General features: G+C 46.5%; 1 protein-coding gene across 2 annotated transcripts; it reads right to left on the bottom strand.

Annotated features, from left to right (window-relative positions):
• Nucleotides 1-1,035: 1,035 nt before the first annotated feature.
• On the bottom strand, nucleotides 1,036-18,691 carry KIF4A (kinesin family member 4A). 2 transcript variants are annotated; one of them, XM_052673594.1, is made up of 29 exons: nucleotides 18,314-18,691; nucleotides 16,165-16,355; nucleotides 15,823-15,915; nucleotides 15,270-15,436; nucleotides 14,959-15,053; nucleotides 14,640-14,759; nucleotides 14,334-14,509; nucleotides 13,696-13,757; nucleotides 13,075-13,210; nucleotides 12,526-12,584; nucleotides 12,226-12,331; nucleotides 11,494-11,559; nucleotides 11,010-11,195; nucleotides 10,284-10,387; nucleotides 9,821-9,965; nucleotides 9,241-9,351; nucleotides 8,428-8,511; nucleotides 7,710-7,823; nucleotides 7,349-7,504; nucleotides 6,782-6,876; nucleotides 6,232-6,361; nucleotides 5,487-5,657; nucleotides 5,011-5,118; nucleotides 4,230-4,307; nucleotides 4,040-4,141; nucleotides 3,444-3,599; nucleotides 2,811-2,930; nucleotides 2,000-2,122; nucleotides 1,036-1,389 (listed from the first exon to the last, which is right to left on the bottom strand). In XM_052673594.1, exons 1-29 carry the CDS (start codon nucleotides 18,549-18,551, stop codon nucleotides 1,204-1,206), a joined length of 3,678 nt encoding a protein of 1,225 aa, XP_052529554.1. In that variant the 5' UTR covers nucleotides 18,552-18,691; the 3' UTR covers nucleotides 1,036-1,203. The 2 variants fall into 2 exon arrangements, with proteins under 2 accessions (XP_052529554.1, XP_052529555.1); XM_052673595.1 differs by lacking the exons at nucleotides 1,036-1,389; nucleotides 2,000-2,122 and adding an exon at nucleotides 2,226-2,270.
• Nucleotides 18,692-18,726: the final 35 nt, after the last annotated feature.

Here is an 18,726-nt window from a genome sequence, read left to right on the forward strand (position 1 = left end):
CAGTCTCCCTGCCCCCATTCTGCCTGTGGGTCTCTGCCACCCCACTATTATGTGTGTGCATACATCCCACCCCCCGGGAGGCACAGCACACAGCACAGCACGAGGACAGGCTCCCTGCTGCCCCAGCCATGAAGCCCCAGCTGTTTCACCTGCACAGAGATTTTTCTTTGTGCCATCTTTGTTTTGCAGCCATGAACCAGGCCTGACTCCCCCTCCACCTCCTTCCCCAGCAGCTGGGAAGGTTGGTGAGGTGATGGAGAGCAAAGCAAGAGGCACAGAAAAAACTGTCCTCTCACCTTGGATGTTTGCACAGCTCCTGTGCTAAGAACCACAGGGGCAGAGAAAATAAACCTGACCTGCTCTTACAGCTGAGGGAGGGCCCCGTGCTAACACAGCTCATCAGACTGTAGCTTGTGTTGTCACCACAACCAGGAACCCTCTCCCATGACCGGTGCTCTCAGATGCTCTCAATTCCCTCAGTGCTGTAGGAAAGGAAAGCAGCATTACAGACCTTGAGCTGACCTTCTGAGCACAGAAACTGCCAGCACCATCCTGAGACCAATTTTAGCAAGAGATGCTACAAAGAACCACACAGGAAGCATGGTGAAATGAGGACATTTTCAGATTTCTATTTTTCCTTTATTAAAGCTACAACAAGAAGTTAAAAACCACTAAAAAGTTCACATACAGCTAGCAAACTTTGAGTTAAATTGAACAAGGACGTGCCAGTGCCCCAGCAGTACAGAACACTGGCACTTCCTCATCTGCTAGCTACTTTAAGACTACTGCCAGTGCCTCCTCCCCATCAAGCACCATTAGACCTCAGGTGGCAGCTGGGATTGGACTGGAAGGCAGCACCTCCATTTCCAGGGCACACGCACAGTTCTTTCAAGATCACAGGTTAATCTGTGCCCAACCTGCTCACGGCTCAGCATCATGAGCAACCTGGACAAATCACCTGCACTTGGCTCTGGAAGTGGTGAAGAGGAAAGTTTCTCACCCTGCTCCTGGTAGCAGACTCCTGCTCCAGCCCCACACCCCCAATTATTTACACACAACTGGACGCAATCTCGTTCTAGGAGGAATTGGTGTTGACTCCTTTGCTGCTGCCAGCTGTCAGGCAGCTCAGCCCCCAGCCCTGTGCGGCAGCAGGAGTTCCCAACACTTTCATTTTTCCCTTTATAAAAGAAGGGTTGTGGCTCATCAGTTCATCTCCTCTTTGATTGGGGTACAACCTGAGAAGAAGCTGGTATTGCTACTCAGCATTCTCTTCTTCTTCTTTACAAATGGAAGCTGGTTCTCCTGGGACTCCTCATCCCTCACCAGCAGGGAAGCAGCAGTGCTGGGCTTCTTCATGAGCACATCTTGGTCTGTGATATCTTTCAGGACCTACCAGGAAAGCAAAGATGACAATTTAGGAGTTTGTCACAGCCCTGAGGAAGCCAACCTGCTTGCACTGGAGTTTGAGAGCAGCACATGAAGCTGCCTGATCTGCATCAGAAGTTGCCTAATTTATTTTCCAAGGTCAAAACTCTGAAGAATAGAAGTACAGAGAATACACACAAGTAAATGATGCAGTTTACCTGAAGCAAAACTACAGCTGCTGAGGCAGAGCAGCTTAAGGACAGTTACATTTGGACACAAACAGGACTTCGTCCTCATTCCTGGATTCCCAGCCTCCTGCTGCTGAAAGGACAACCTGACAACGAGTCTGGATGGGGAGCTCAGCACAGTGGCTCTGGCTCCGTCCGTGCAAAGCTCGAGTGGCAGCTCAGACAGAAACTGAATTCAGCAGACTTACAAATGAAACACAAGCTGGCTTGACAGCTGCAGTCTGCTCAGTATTTTAGCACACATCAACTTCTTCGTCCAACCCCTTCCCCCCTTCTTCCCCACCCAGGCTCATCACTGAACCTAGCAGACATTTCTGACTGCACACACACTGCGGTGCTCTTTCAGCTGTTTAGAAGAAATGACCACAAAAAAACTCAGCCAGCACCTTTGTAGCTGGAGGGATGAACACGGGCTGAAAGAAGGTCCCTCCTGCAGTCACATCAGGGAGGTCTTCCAGTTTGAAGGAACCTTCCGACTCCTTTGCTTGCTCCTCACTCGCCGTGGCATCCTGCAGGGCAGAGCTCTGGTCAGCCTCCCTTCCCCACCCAGCCTCCCTTCCCACCAACAGCTGAGGAAATACTACAGCTCCCCAAGCCATCTCCTCTCCAGTCCCCAAGTCATCCGTATTACAGAACGCAGATGCCTCCATCAGCCAACTGCTTTCATGCAGAAGTAATTAAGGAGTTACTGTGGAGGTCTCTGCTTCAAATCCCTAAGATCCAGGAGCCAGGCAGATATTTCTAGCAGTTGTTCACAAACCATCCTGATGCCACAATTATTGCTAAAAGCATTAATTACCCCTTCTCCTCCTTCCTTGAATGAAGCACTGAATGGTACATGTGCACTCAGGAGGGTTAAGCTGCTGCACAATCTGAAGTGCAAGATAGAAGTTTCATTTACTGAGAGGGAATACAGAAAAAAAAAGACAGATTGTTCTCAGATTTGTGGCTGACAGCACTGGGTGGATGTAAGTGGCTCTGGACACTGCCCAGATTCCTGTATGTGGTGTGAGAATTTCTATATTGCAGTGGAAGACTCCAAACTCTACCATGGATAAAACCATGAATTTCAGTAACATTTACAAAGGCCTCGGAAAGGTTGAGGAGCCCCACATGTGGGCTGGTACAGAAACTGCTCATCTGTCCACCCAGCCTTGCTTTCATACACCCAATGGTGTTGGCACAGGCAGTTCTCACCTGAAGGCCAGGTTCTCTGTTCCTGCACTTGGTTGAGTCACAGCTGCAGCCCGCAGTGCAGCCCACCTTCTGCTTCCTGCAGCCACACTGCCTGTTCCCACAGCGGCCCTTGCAGAAGCACTGAGTAAAAGAAGAGTTTTGTGGAGAAAAGGCTTCAGTGTTCCATAGGCTGTTCCTAGGTTGCTACAGCTGTCAACATTTGAAGGACAGTGACCCCAAACTACCACGAGCCTTTCGTTATTTCACTGCTGGTCTGACTCCTGGGGAAAAACAACTACATCCTCTTCACCTTCAGTATGGGAAATAACAATCTTTGGTTCTCAAGAACTTCACTTCAAGCAACCCCAAAGGAATCCAGTGCCAGCTGAAGAAGCTGACACAAAGACACTCAGAGGCAAACCACTGCCACCATACCTGGGCCCTCTGTGTAAATGGAAGCAAGACAATTTAGCTATTTTATGGCATATTTGAGGAACGTTTCCTTGCTAGCTTGGGCACATGAAGCAATAGCAGACTGCACAGCTCAGATGCCAGCAGAGCAGACACTGCACCCTCACTGCTTTGCTGTACACCTACTGGATGCTCAGGGATGCAAGTCCCTCACAGATAATCTAGTGAGGAAGGTGGCCTTACCCCTGTTACGCTCCTCTTTGTTCCTTTGACTGCTTTTACTGGAACCCACTCTGCATCCTCCTCCTCTCCAGACTCTGAGTCAGAAAACAGCTCTTCCACGTTCATTTCTGGGGTTGATGCACACGGTTTTGCCACTGTTTGCCGGCGGGTCTTTGGCTGCACACAGAAATCACAGGGGTTGAAGCCTCAGAACACACAGGAGTGGTTTTACACCCTCTAAGTTTCGCAATTAAGTCCCACTGCCACCATCCTCATTCCTCTCAGACAGCTGACAGAGTCACAGGCTTAGAGACCAACTATCAGAGCGGTGAGCGTTAAAAAATCCAACCAGCTTCAACTGCTAGAGAGTCTGAAAAACGCAGTTGACAAATCAGAGAAATTAACTGCTTTGTGCCACAGTCCTGGCAAAACAGCTCTGTATCATGGAATCTCCTCAGCACTAAGATTCGGACCTTTTGCAGGGCCATGATTACATTTGCTACAACAGATGCCTCACTCCAGGATTCAGAGTGCTACAGAGAAAACAGCTGGATTACTGAGGAACATTACTGAGCAGTTTGGGGCAAGATAAGGAAATTGTCATGCAGCAGCTTTACTTTGGGTGGAATGTAATCGAAAGGAGAGTCTGGGGACTCGGGTGACACTTGCTGAATGCGATGGAGCTTCTGCCCACTGGCAACTTGGACAAGCAGCAGTTTCTGTGAAGGAAGGCAAAAATTGCTTTGTAATATATTAACCCAACTGCCAACATGCCCTCGCATCCCTTGTGTCCGTACAGATCTCTACCTGTTTAAGAATATCAATTTCCTGGAGAAGTTCTTGGTTCTTCTCACAAATCTCCCTCATTTTCTTCAGCTCTTCCTCCTGTTTGCAAGACGAGATGAAGCCAGCAGGCTCACACAGGGGTGACACACAAATAGGGAAATGCTTTGTTTCAAACTTCCTTGCAGTGTCAGAGGGGTTCCCCATCCACTCTACAACAGGACATCAGCTCTGCATTCCAGGTCAGGGAAATGATGAGTGCTGATATCTCATTTTATGCATAACATGGCCAACACAGCAGGGAGAAGTCAATTCTCTAAAGTGACCACTGAGGACCTAAAGTTTCCTGTTTCCAAGGCTTACTGGTACATGGGGTGCACCTGGGACTGGTTTTCCTGCAGTGCATCACCAAGTATCCCTTCTGCAGGAAGCAAGGAGCCAAGGTACAGCTTGTACCACACACGTGTGATCAAGTTAAAGCTGCTCTGCTTCAGGTATCACAGTGGAGATGTGCTCAAAGAATCTGTGACAGCATTTTGACTCTCCTAACAAAAGGTGCTCTGAGCACAGATGCTTGCATGAGCTGGTCAGACACTGCTGATCTTGAAGAACAGTTGCTATTCAAGCTCCAGTAAGCCTGCATCATTCCTCTTATGTCTCTTTTTACATCAAATAGTAACAGCATTATCTTAGCTATTAATGCAAACACCCTCAACAGATCCCTCTGCACATTCCTCACCCTAAGGATACGATTCCAATTAACAGGTGACCCTTGGGGAAAAGAACAAACATGCACAAGGACTACCTGAAACTTGAGTCTCTCCTGCATCTGTTTCTCCTGCTCATTTAGGGAATCCTCCAGTCTTTTCTCTGCTGCTTCTTTTTGCTGGAATTTGCTGACCAGGTACAGAATCTACAAGGAAATTAATACCAGAGACAAAACAGGTGTGAATTCCTGGCATCTCAGCCTTTAAAGGCCTGAGCAATTTGAGAAAGCAGCTCTGCTACTTCCAGCATTGTTCTGCCCTGATCTGCTTTGTGAGTTACCACGTGCTCCAGTGCAGCATCCTCACTCAGAGCACTGAAAAGTTGTTTTATTCAATAACAAGAGACAGAAGATTTCTTGGGCTTTTGTTACCTTACCTGCAAGAGCCTGACAAATTTTGATCATGTAGCAATAGTTCAGCTTCAGTGTGTCCTGACTGCCTTTATCTATAAGTACATCTGGGAACCAGAGTTCCTAAACACAGGGGCTCTCAAGACTCCTGATTTGTGCTCTACCTTTTCCTGGTGTTGTTGTTCCTGCCGCAGAAGCTGATTTTGGAACTCAGCCTCCATTTCTATTGCATGGTTTTGCTCTTCCATCAGCATCTTCTGCATGTCTGAACGGCTGGCCTTGCTCTGCTGGAGGCTGCTCTCCAGTTTGCTTTCCTGGACTTTGGAGGAAACCAGCTGAAAGACAAACGTGAGGTGGTTCCACATTTCACACTGCACTTGGGACAGAAATAATGCAGTCTGAAGGTGAAGCATTTCTGCTTGACAGCCAACCACTCTGAGTAGCAGAACAGCCCCTTAGCAACAAGGGGAATAGATGAGACATCCTGAGCTGGCATCTGAAGGCCAGTATGGAAGTGAGGAACTGGTAACAGGAGATATCAGCCAGTTCTAATCTCCTCTCCTGCTCAGTATTTAAGGGGAGAAGGAACCCCAACAACAAATGCTCTCCAATATAACTGCCTCCATTCTCTTCCTTTAGCCTTCAGGTTTCAGGAACTGCGTTTTGTTTCTGCCATGCAGTTGATTTCTCCCCTGATTTAGGGTCAGCCCAATTCTTGCTGTCTTCTACTTCCAGTCTTGTTTAAGGTCTCCCACCCCAGCACTCACTGCACTGCTTCCAGCCTGGTCTCAGCTAACACTGCCCTTCACTCTGTTCAGATTACTGTCTGTTACTCACTGCCTTTCATTCCTGGGTAAGTAGACTTCACCACTAAGAACAAAAGCTCCACAACAGGAAGATTCAGTTTACCTCCCCAAGGAGATACTTCAAAGCACATTTAGCCTCCAGGATGGTTGCAATATTGTCCCAGCGTTGTTTCACACCGTCTCCATTGTCTGCATCTAAGAGCTTCTGCTGCAGGTCTGCTATTTGGGCACTCCTTTGGAAGAGCACAGATTTGAGGCCACAACACAGGGGAGAACACAGGTTAAAAAGCATATTAGAATTTTAGACAAATTAGATGAAGTTTATACTTGTACTGCGTGGAAATGCAGACTACAGCTGCTGTGCACTACAGCAGGGATTCTCTCCTTCCCTCCCATCCACACCTCTGCTTAAAATAAGTTTGCAACAGTCAAAAAGGCTTGCAAACAGCAAGGGACAAAATCTCAGTGACTGAGCAGCAGCCTCAAATAGCTGCATTTTAGAAAAAATTAAGCCAGGAAAAAACATAGGTTGTTTTTGTTTCCTAATTTCAAGGAAAATATTTAATTGCTCTTCTGTTTCACAGAACAGTTGTGGACAAAGCAGAAAAAAGCAGCCTTAGGCTGTGGAAATCAGCTTTATAGTACTAGCTTACCTGAGCTCCATCTCAGTCTCCAGGCTTTCTATCTGCTTTGACAAAGAAAGGTCCATCTCTGATGCCTGCAGATCTGTGATGGAGTAGGTTCGCCTCTGGAGAATTGCAGCAAGGCAGAAGAGAGCAGCAGTTTTAGTGATGCATGCAAAGCTGAGCTTTCATTTATGTCCTTCTTGCATTTCAGCAAAAATAGAGATTATTGCAAAGGCCCCCAAGCATTTCTTCAAAGCTTAAATCCCACTGTTCTTCTGCACCAGCAAAATCTTTGAGAAGGGCTGTGAGCAGCTCCTGCCCTTCAGACTCACTGCATTAAGTAGCAGGTTCACTACATGCTTCCACCACGTGAGAGGATGTTTAAGCAGGCTCTGAGCAACCTTATCTAGCTGTAGATACACCTGTGCATGGCAGGGGAGTTGGACTAGACAACCTTAAGGGTCCCATCCAACTCGAGAGTCTGTGGCACTAAATAAGAACATTAACCCTTTCCTGTAGTAACATCCAAGTAGGAGTAAGCTATGGCACTTGCTCATCAGGCAGGACAGGCAGTGTGGCACTTGCTTCTCTTACCCGGAGCTTTGAGGGTGGGTTTTCCCCAGACTCTTTTTTCTCTTTAAGCTGAAGGAGCTCCTGTGCCAAGATCTTTCTGTCCTCCAGAAGGTCTGCAAGGTGCCTGCGAGCCTCTTCAGTACTAACCAGTACCTCTATTTCATTTGCCAGCCAGCTCTGGAGGAAAAACAGTGCAGTGGTTGGTGGCAGCCTCAGCTTCAGGACTGGTTCCTTGTCTGAAATGCCTTCACAGCTCTGGATCAAGTTACCTCCCATTAACAGGAAGCAATAACTACGTCCATAACCACCCCAGCAGCACTTCATCACTTGCAGAAGTAGGTTTGATGTTATTCCTTGGCATGCACAACCTGTTGCTACCCACCTTCACACGTGCAGCAACTCCTTCCATTCCTCTGTTCTGACTCTCCTTCCGTTTATCTGCAGCCTCCCGCTGCTTCTGCAGAGCATCCTTCAGGCGTTTGTTAGCAGCTGCAGCCTGCAAAAGAATTTACACAGAAGCAAAACACTGGTTTATTATTTAACATCTAATGGCTGAAAACATGAGGCACTCACAGTGCAAGCCGGGCTCTGTGACACAGTGAGAAAGTAGGATGATAAAACTGAAACAACTTCACACCTCAGCACAGACTATACGTCCCTGACATATTTTCATTTGCTACAAGCCTTGCTTTAAAGACAACTTGCTTCCATGCAAGAAGGTAGAAGAAAAGAACCAAAAAAAATGGTTCCAGGATTCACTTTTCTATTCAGGCCTTGTGAAGGAATTTTGAACTGCAATCCAGTGCACCCAACAGAGCTCACTGTACACTTTCTAGCTTGGGTGTCTGCAACAAGTTCTCCTCAGGAACTTGCTGCTCAGCAGGGGATAATTTATCCTTTAAGGACTGGACTTAAATCAGAATCCCTCAGGCTACAGGACAGAAGCACAGCATTTTCCCTACAGGCTGCCCCTCTTTCTCCCTACTTACATACCACCAAATGCTGCTGGGACGTTTCTGCACATCCCATCACAACCTCCAAACACCCTGTGCAGGCATCTGGAACCAGCCAGCAGTTTCTAGCAGACAATGGCTCCTCACCTCTTCTGTTTTGCGCCGCAGAACGCTGGCCTGCTTCTGAAAGTCTCGCTCAAGCTTCAGCAGCTCGTACTGCCTCTTACGATCCTGCAAAGAAACACATCCAAGGTGCAGGAGGTTGTGTGTCACCTTAACAGCAGTGGCCAACTGCACACTTTGATAGAGAACAACAAATAGAAGTGCTTCATGACAGGGATTCCATTGATCCTTGCAGGCTTAAAGTCATGCACTGTTGTTAACAGCTGTGAGGCTGAGAGCAGAAGGGCTCCACACCTCCCACCAAAAGGGTTTAGGAGCCTGGAGGTTGTAAGAGACTGCAAGTCACAAGCTTAAAATGTAGCATCCCTAAGCACTGGGGGGTAAACTTTTTGTATTAAGATCTCCTGTGAGACCAGAAATCAAACGGTGTGATGTGGTGTATGTAAGCATGCTCTTCATTAGAGTTGGATAGTACAAGCCAGATGGATTTAACTGACTCACTCTTCACTGCAGACTGAATATTCCTTTGAAAGGTTGAATACTCCTATTTTGCAGCCAAATCTTATGACTTTAAATACTTAAAAATATAAATATTTTTGTCTTTTGCTGTGGAGCTGAATGACAGCTGTTGATAGCTTGAAGTTCTCCAGACACAAGCACGAGAGTCCTTTTACAGCTGGTAAAAGGTGGCAACCATATAAACTGTTTTGTAACCTTCAAAGCATTCCCCAGGTGTTTTTCCAGATGCTTGTAAATTCAGTAAAGCCTCACAGCAAAGGCATGAATGATTTGTTTCGCTCTGAAGAGGTACAGTTTGGAAGCTTGCTGTTTGCTCACCCGTTCTTTCAGCTGGATCACTTCCTTGTTCTTCTGCTGTTTCCACTGTCTAAATTTCTCAGCATCCTCTTTCATCTGGCGCATCAGCTGCACCCGTTGGTTTTTCATTTCCTAGGAAATACAGAGGGCTGGAAGAATCCTCCAATGTTTCCACTCTGGGTAGTTTCAGCCCACATTCCCATGCTGTGGGTTGACAGATACGATTACCAGGAGTGGGCAGAAAGCATTACAATATGCAGCTCTCTAAGGATGCTTTCAAAGCGCTAAACCCCAGGAATTCATTTTCAAGCCATAAAGGGGAAAGGAAAAAACAAAAGCATGCATGATGTGACACAAATCAAACTTGACTAAGCCAGCAAACTGTCAGAAAAGGTAGAAGACACTTCTGGCTTCTTCTATTCCTCCGTCTCACAGTTGCCTCCCTATTGCTTTGCACCAGGGACAGAGATCAGGCAGCCAAAAGAACTTTGCCAGAAGACTGGCACTTTCTGCTTTATTAGATTGAGAACATCAGCATCTTCTGCCTGGAAGCCACTTTATCTAAACTGGGGCAAGCCTGACAACTGCTGGGGTTACTTACCCTGATCTCCAGGTTCAGTTTGGAGACCGTGCGTTCTGTTGACTCCTTCAGCTTTAGGAGCCTTGCTTGTTCATGCAGCTTTTTCTTCAGCTCATTAATTTGCCCTTCCAACTCCTGAAGTCTTTTCCGACGCCGTTCACTCAGCCTGTGAAGGAGCCACACTTCAGTCACAGACCCCTGATTACTGTGACTCTCAAACAAGTATTCTCAGAAGTATTCTGGCAAACAGGTTTTTTTTTTCCTCCCCAACCTCACAACACAGCCTGCCAAAGATGCCTGCAGTGTTTGCAGTCACTCATTAGCACGTCACACTACCATGGATGAGGTGCACTTAACCCTGTGCTTCTATCAGAATAAGAGCTCTGCCATGCAGCAAAGTGAGGCTAAAGCAATGAATTTTCTCAGCTGCATTAACACAGATTTCAGTGCTGTAAGGCACGCCAGCTTGTGCAGTCACACATACTTGGCTTGGTTGACATCCTTCTTCGCCATGCTCAGGGCAAGGATCAGCTCCTCCTTTTCTTTTTGCAAATTGCCAACTTCTAATTCCAGATCCTTGATGTTAGTCTACAGAGACAGAAGCAGTAAGCCTCCCAGTAACGACCCAAATCCCCCCTCCTAGAAAATCCCCCCTCCTAGAGGGGAAGCTTTAAGACAGGACACCCTGGGGAACCAAGTTTCTTCCAGCAGACTGTGGGACATTTTCTAAAACCAGCACATCTGAAACTGCAGTCAGTGCACAAAGCCATTGCAGCATCAACTAACAGTTAAAAAAGGAACAGTTTCAGAGAAGGGAGATCCCACCACAGCTTGTGACAGGGAAAGCCAGATCAGCTAGCTGCACTATGATGTTTAATAACAATAAGTATTGCATGTGGGCTTCGTATGGTCAAGTAAATCTTGAAGAAAAAAAAGAACCTACTTCACATTAAACATCCAGTGGCTAATCTTTATTTCAGGGAAAAGATCATCTTCTGCTGGACTGCTTCTAGATAATCAGATATGGTTTCTCCCCATTCTCTGCTGACCTACAGTCAACATCCTCCCATGCCCAAGAGGGCAATGGCCAGAACTTAAAGAGACTCAGAAACATGCTCATGGAAGGTAGATCTTCAGTGTGCAATGGACACATTAATAACAAAAACAAAACTTCTACACCCTTAAAGGAGCCACTTGTGAAGGAATTTACCTGGTACTGGGACTGAATGGGCTCCAACTGACTGTCATTCTGTGTCATTTTTTTTGCAAGTGCCTCTTTCAGAGCCAGGGCTTTATTCAGTTCAGCCAATTCCTTAGACATCTGTGCTTGACGGAGGGCATGCTGTGTGGTGAACTCATCTGAGGACCTCTTGGTAACCTGGCCTGTTTCTCCTTCCTGGAGAAGACACAGCAATGAGTTGGAATGGTCAACCTAAAGCTCTTTGACAACAATTCGTTTCCACAGAACAAATTCATTTTGACATTAAGAAAAACAGGTATTCATTAATGAGAACAGGTTACCGAACTGGAATGGAGTGAATAAGGATGAAGAAAAGCAGTACACACAAAGGTGACACATCATCCACAGTTACTTGAATCAGAGGAGTAGCAAAAGACAGATTGGAGAAGAGCAATAGAGCAAAGATGTGCCACTGGTGAGACTGTGCTACAGGCTAAGGACTCCCCTCACTTACTCCTGTAGCATCCTGTTCAGAGTTTGCCATCTCTGCAGCAGCTTCCACTGAGGCAGCACTCTCACTCTATATAAGAAAAAAGAGAAGAAAAAAAAAAGTATAAAGGTGGGAAATTAAGATGAAGTTAATAGCAGCTTTTTGGACTATAACAGCAAAGTCAGTTACCCTTCTCTGCCCAGCAAGCTATCTCTGGGAAGAGGATGTCTTTGACTTGCTTCTTTTTACAGTGAGCAGCCTCCCCCTCCTGTCAAGGCATTCTGCCTGTGTTCCCCAGACACAAGAGCAAGGAACATGGGGCAGGAGGGAAAATATTTAGTAAGGTAATACAGAAGTTCCCAATTAGACAAAGATCTGGCAGCTTCTATGAAGCCATTCCAGGTTTCTGCAACTGGGGCTGCCCATTAAGCTACCAGATTTTTAATTCAGCTTTCAGTTTTTGGATTGGAAATCCACACTGCTCTCCCAGTCATTAGATTCTTTAATGGAGGCTCTCATCTCCTTGACTTGCATTCTGCCAGGACGTGCAGACACTTGTGCTCAAGTGGCCCTTCTGTTGCATTAAAAGCACAGAATGGAGCTCATTTGGAAGTGGGCATCTAGAGCCATTGAATAGCTTTAATACCTGGGCTCCCTAAGGGAGGCTCCTGCTGCAGCAGGTTGACCAGGTGGGAATTGTGTGTTTGCCAAGCAGCTTCACTAACAAAACCTTTCTCTCCTTGAATTTGGCCTCACCTGCAGCTGAGCCAACACCTGCTGCAGATTATGGATCACCTCCACACTTTCCTTCAGTTCCTCATCTTCCACAGACTCCACCAGCTTCTGGAGGTCAAGCTTGCATCTGCAAAGCAGACACAGGAATAAGTCCTCAAGTTTTACTCGGCAAGTTTGTGTCACAAACCCCAGTAAATTTTCCCATAGAATAAACAAATGAGCTCTGGATCAACAAATCGATGGCATTCTGTCGATCCCAACAAGGATATTTAATGCTGCAGGACATCCCTCAGCACAAGTGGGCTGGGGTGACAGACTTACACAGCATGCTGCTGAAGTTGCTCTAGTTTGGCAGTCATCTTCTCATTCTCTTGTTCTGTCTAAGAGAAAACAGAATTACAGTGAATTGCAGGAAGTGCAATGTAAAGGTAAGAAGCCAATGGATTGGCAGCAAGAGACACACTGCCAGTCTGTGGCAAATCAAGACACTGAAATGTTTTCCACAATTACTTTGATTACCTTGTTTAGATCCAATATCTATTTTGGCAGGTGTACACAAAGCAATGAATTAACAAAGAATGAAAAACAGGAGAGAGTGGGAGTTCGAAAGCATCTTTAAAACATTAAAGCAGCAGGAGCTGAAAGAGTCCAGTTTCCTTCTTCTCCTGCAGTCTCCAGATCTTCAGGCCTTGACAGATTCCAGAAGACTTTTGGTTCTGACTACCCAATAGCTGAAGACCTGAGATAAATGTGTGTGGAACTCTAAAGAGACTGCTAACATGTCATTAGTGCAGCAGTTATTATTGATCAATCTTCAGCTAAGGGAAAAATCACACAAATCAAGGCTCTTGCCAGGAAACTGAGCCTCACCAGAATGATCCTTTCCAACATCTGTGCTGTCTGACCAACAGCTTCACTCAGCCCTCTGCTCAGCTTCTCATTCTCCTCCTTTAGCGACTGGTTCTTCTCCATCAGAGACTGCAGGTTCTCTGAAGGCTCCATGCTACTGAAATACCAAGGAACCATTTTGTGAGCATGACTTCACCAGAGGTTTTGTAATAGCACTGAAACTGCCTCCAAGTTTCTTAAATAACTCACAGCAAGTACAGATTATAGCAGATGAATAGAAAAATTGGAGGAAGACTAATCTGAATTCAAAGTCTCTGAGGAATTCAGGGTACTGAAAGCAGACACTTGCAAGAAAACATCCTTTTAAAATAGTAACATTGCTTAACCAACTCTAAGTCTGTAAATTGCATTTGGATTTTAAATATATTCAGGAGAAAATACCCACACAGTCCAAACTCCTCCTTTTGCTTTGTGCTTTTACAAACAGTGGAGATGGAGATTCCTGATTTTTAGTGCTGAAAGGGGGAGGAAGAATGGATGGGCCTGAGAAAGGCATACAGGAGTACAGTGCCTAGTTTCTCTTTATTTCCCATAACTGATTTCGGCCATCATTTACACTGAGAACTCATCTACAAAGCTTACTTGATAGACACTGGGAGAGTCCCTCCATGGGCCTGCAGCAATAATACCTGTAGCTGTTGTACCTAGAAACACAAACAAACAGTGCTTTCAAGCCTCTCTTAAAGTAGCTGGACAGCTGAAGGAACATAGCTAAGAACCTCTGAGCGAAAATGAGTCACTTTTCAGAGTGAAAGCTCCACAGCTGTGCTTTCACTGCTTCCTGAGGGATCACATCTCTCCTGCAGGAAGCAATTTTCTCCCCTTGCCTCCCAGGAGAGCTCAGGTGGCAGCACACCACCTCACCTGCAGGCTGTCCTGAGCACGGCGTCAGACCCCAGTGACCCAAAGGGAAGCTCTCACACCTTGCTGAACCAGTGCTGTTGCTCCATTACATGAGAGATCCCAGGCTCACGGGCAGGCAAGCAAGATGTCAGTCACTGTTATTGTTTTGCTGTCAAGTGGAGCAGATGCTGCAGAATCACGAGCAGCTTTCACATACCCTCCCTACAGCACTTACACAGCCATCTCAAGAGATGGAGGAACACATACTGAGTATTTTCCATACTTTGTGCAGCTGCCCTATCTCTGTGCTGCTATTTACTGAGCTGATTAGCAAAAGGACAGATCTATTCTTGCCACATGAAGAAAGCAACCAATACCTGCTGCTTTAGATGATGCAGCTCGGCTGCCTGGGGATCAACGTTGACAATTGGTTTGTTTTTTATTTTCCTTGCCCTGTCAGCATAGCGCAGAGTATTTAAAGTTTCTTCTAGATTGGAATCTGCTGGGCTCACACAGGCAATCATCAGAGTGTGGCTGTTACCACCCAGAGAATCTGAGAAGGAAAACAGGACACCATCAATGCTCTGGGAAAAAGCAAAAGCATTTAGTGAATTGTTTCTTTTGGTACTTTGTTATTTAAATTGCACCCGTAGATTTAGGCTTTGTCATTATCTGTCTCTTACCTTGCAGTAATCTTGTTAACTTGGAGTCTCTGTAAGGGACAAAGCCACCCTTTTTATTTTCTTCACCAAGAGCACTAATTACATTCCCCAGGCAGAGGAGACCTCTGTTAATGTTGATACCTGTGCACAAACAAATGATGGTGAGTAGAGCCACCTCAGTAGCTACAAGCCACTCAGTTCCTGCCTTGCTTACAGAGCATAGGAAGGTTTACTCAAAAAGTGCATGCATTAAAAATACTGAAGTGTTTTCTTTTCCTGATAAGTACTCAATTTATGAAGTTGAATTTTAGCAGCCAAGCTATTTCATGTTCCTACAGACCTTCTTTCAGCCGGTCTCCTTCAGCTTTCGTCTTCTTTTGCCTCTCAGATCCAGCAAGATCAACCAGGTGTAGCTTGGAGTGAAAACTGCTGTTCCTATGGCAGAAACAGACCATCTTACTTGCTGAAGTAAACGTAAAGTTGGGAAAGAAGCAGTCCAGTGGTTACTACACTTGAGCTACAGGGCTTAGAAATGTACCTGTTATCAGAGGCAGTTTAAATAGAAGGACTGCCTCAAGAATAGCTCAGCTGAGCTACCAGGAGAACGTGATTTCAGTAAGTATGGCTCCTGGCAGCTGTGGGATGACTTACCTGTCATTTTTCTTCTTCTGATCAATGCAAATGGTAAAGATTGCATGGGACCGTGAGGACTGGGAGTTCATTGCTGTGGAGGCCACAGTTCGGGAATTGTTCCCTTGCTCTAGACAGGATACAGTGTCTCGTGCACAGGTGACACTTCTTTCTGTTAACCCCACAATCTGCATCCAGAAAGAAAGCATCATTTATCTTCTTCTTCCTCTTCACCTCTAACTTTCTGCATCACAAACATTATCTTCAGTGTACCTGGGCATCCACAAGCATCACAGTCTCAATTCAAGACAGAGGTTTGATATGGACTCCCCAGAGGAAGTTTGTACTGGGGTTTAAGTCCTTTATCTCTCACCCATCACGTTTCTACATGCGAGTGTAGCCCTACTGGTGTTACATTTTAAGTAAGCATAAGGAGCATCAAGAGCTCAGCTGGAAGAAGCTGCAGCGATTTCCTATGCACTCATATAAAGTAGTGCTCAGACTGAGTGTGGTTTCACTGAAACATTTGTCTGCAGTGACACTGCCTCAAACTGCTTCTGACAGCCCAACAGACCTTTATGCCTCCCTTGGGATCCTCCCGTATGCTGATTTGAGAAGACCGTTCTCTCGAGGAACACAGGAGGTCTAGAACATCCTCATTGTAGATCTGAAACCATCAGAACAGCAGTTGAGAATTAGCAGCTTTTGGAGGAAGCAATTTGCACAAAGAATGATGCACCACTACATTGAAACCAGGGCTAAATTCCCGTGATGGTGCTCTCATCTTACTTTTAGAGGAAGATATCCAGCACTCAGACAAGATTTATGCAGTCTGATGCGGACCTGCCTTGTTAAAGAATCACCTTAACTGCAGTTCGTGCATTTATAACAGTTTGATAATCAAAACCACATTTACCTCCAAATAGGAGACTTTGAGGACAAATTCCCAATCCTGCCTCTGCTCTTTCTCCTCAAACAGCAGCTTGATTACACGAGGGATGACCCCCATGCTGGGATCATGCTCCTGACTGGCAGTGTAAGTACCTCCCATAGAGTATGTTTTTCCAGACCCCGTCTGTCCATAGGCCAGGACTGTGGCATTGTACCCTGAGGGAACAAAGGACGCCCAGATCAGATGTTGGAGCAGAAACCAGAACAAACCTCAACAAGAACAGCAGCACTCCAGGAAAAGCAACTTCCACGCACAGATGATGTTTACAGAATCACAGAACGGCCCGGGCTGGAAGGGACCTCAAGGATCACGAAGCTCCAACCCCCTGCTGCATGCAGGGCCACCAACCTCCACATTTCACAGCAGCCCAGGCTGCCCAGGGCCCCATCTGACCTGGTCTTGAACACCTCCAGGGATGGACGGGGCATCACAGCCTCTCTGGGCAGCTGTTCCAGCCCCTCACCACTCTCAGAGGAAATAACTTTAACAAACAACTTTAACAACATTAAGAAGTAGATTGAATGAAAAGTATTTTAAACAATCAGTTCTTTAAAAGCTAACAAACAAATTTGCTCTGTTGCTTCACTAGAGCCAGTATGAGCATTGGTTAGCATGCAGACCCTCCCCTCGTGCACATGCATAGTGGGTCATGAGATGAAGATTTGTTGTTTTCCTCCTGAATGCTCCTGACCTTTCAGGGGGGCAGCCCCCCAAGGCCATTCCTTCTTGCCCTGTGGCCATCTAATCACCTCCCTGCCAAATGTCCTCAGGTTGTTCTCAAACCCTTATCTTAATGGCCTTCATCCCCCTCACTATCCCAGACCCAGTGTCTGCCATCTCTTATTTTCTAACAGGCTCTACATTCCTGCTTCTATAAACTATCTCTAACTATTCCCCTTCACCTCCCTTGTTCTCAGTCACTGTGAAGCCTTCTTGCCTTTTCACTTTCACTTGTGGGCCTTTCTCACCTTTCAATTCCCCCCTTTTCTTTAATCTAACAGGATTTCCACCTGCTACATTACTCCTCCTTAGTGTGTGAAACAAGCCCCACTTCCCACTTTTTGCCTTAACTCATGTCTCTTCCATACCTCATACTCCCTTCTAGTATTGCAGCATGCACATAGAACACCTCAGCTGTTCACAGGTAAGGCCCACCAACAGAACCAGTACGATGCATGCCAAGAAAAGCCACCTTAACCATCCTAGATTCAGTAATCAGCTAGTGAGTGAGCCCACAGATCTGTTTCCCAGTCGTGTTATTGATACTTGTCCTATGCAGGACTTCGGTTTGCTCCCAGATTTTCCTTACATCTGTTCTCATCTATCCCTATTTATGTAAGCACAGAGCTGATTTATTATTGCACACACCCGTCCTTTAGCTGTTAATAGATCTAATGCCATCCTGTTTTGGAGTACTGCTTCAGACAAAGAGGATACCTCCTCTCGGATTGAATCTGTTGTGGTGTTTTCTACTATTTGTAGAGTTGCAGAGATCTTCACTGTAGCCTTTTCCTGCTGAGCTACTCCTAATACTAGGAGCAGGGCTCCCACAAAGCTATGGTACGCTGTATTATACCTTACCACCAGGTTATTTACCTTTTTAACCCTCCTTGGATTTTGATACTGGCTCCAAATAGTTCTCACTATGCCTGCTGGCAGTTCGAGCTCTCCCACCTCTGCTCAGCCACCAGAAACCTTCACCCAATTGACACCTGCTTATCACATTACTTCCATTATGATACTGATGCCCACTAATGAGAATGTTATTGCTTTCCTTAATAGCAGCCATTGTTGAGCATAGAAATGTAAGGTTGATTCAAATAGAAGGGAGAAGAGTAACAATCACACGTTTAACAATAACAAATAAATAAATCTAACACAAAACATAGCACTACTGCAAGCAAAATACAAGATGTAACAGCACACAGCATCAGCCTGCCACAGACACCAGCCTGCATACGCTGCAATAAAGTTAGTAACCAACTCATCCTTTCCTTATGAGTTTAACTTTTAACAGCACGCTTCCCTTGACAGACCGAGCAGCTCCTCAGCACCTTGCAATAACCTCCTACCCCAACACTGCAGTTACTGCGGCTGAGGGGAGGAGACCGACCTTTGAAGATGTCCCGTACGAGCGGAGCGACGGCGGTATTGAAGACCTCCTCCTGCCCAACCGACGGGTCGAACACGTAGTCGTAAGTGAAGGCCTTGTCGCTCCCCACGATCACCTGCGGCTCCCCGGGCACGAAGCTCAGGCACGTCTGGCAGCCCTCGCCCGTCTCCTTCGGCACCAGCGGGCGGCAGCGCAGCGCCACGCGCACCGGGATCCCCTTCTCCTCCTCCCGCACCATTCCGGGCCGGCTCGGAGCGGGCTGAGAGCTCGGAAGGAGCCCGCGAAGCTCTGGTCAGGCCCCGCGGCAGCGCAGAGCGGCCCGCAACCCTCAGCGCCACCCCGCCGGATCGCAAATGGCGGCGCCCCAACCGCCCGCTTTCAAACCGGTGCCGCGCGCCGCTCCGCCAATCACG

This window comes from Tympanuchus pallidicinctus, unplaced genomic scaffold (assembly GCF_026119805.1).
Source record: "Tympanuchus pallidicinctus isolate F22 unplaced genomic scaffold, pur_lepc_1.0 scaffold13, whole genome shotgun sequence".
NCBI lineage: Eukaryota > Metazoa > Chordata > Aves > Galliformes > Phasianidae > Tympanuchus > Tympanuchus pallidicinctus.

Excerpts from the sequence above, each read along its gene's own strand:
- KIF4A (XM_052673594.1), bottom strand. The coding sequence starts at position 18,551 with ATGGTGCGGGAGGAGGAGAAGGGGATCCCGGTGCGCGTGGCGCTGCGC. Across the intron at positions 15,054-15,269 it reads CAGAAGAAGAAAAATGACAG|GAACAGCAGTTTTCACTCCA; the intron begins GTAAGTCATCCC and ends TTTCTGCCATAG. Across the intron at positions 12,585-13,074 it reads TGTTGGAAAGGATCATTCTG|ACAGAACAAGAGAATGAGAA; the intron begins GTGAGGCTCAGT and ends GTTTTCTCTTAG.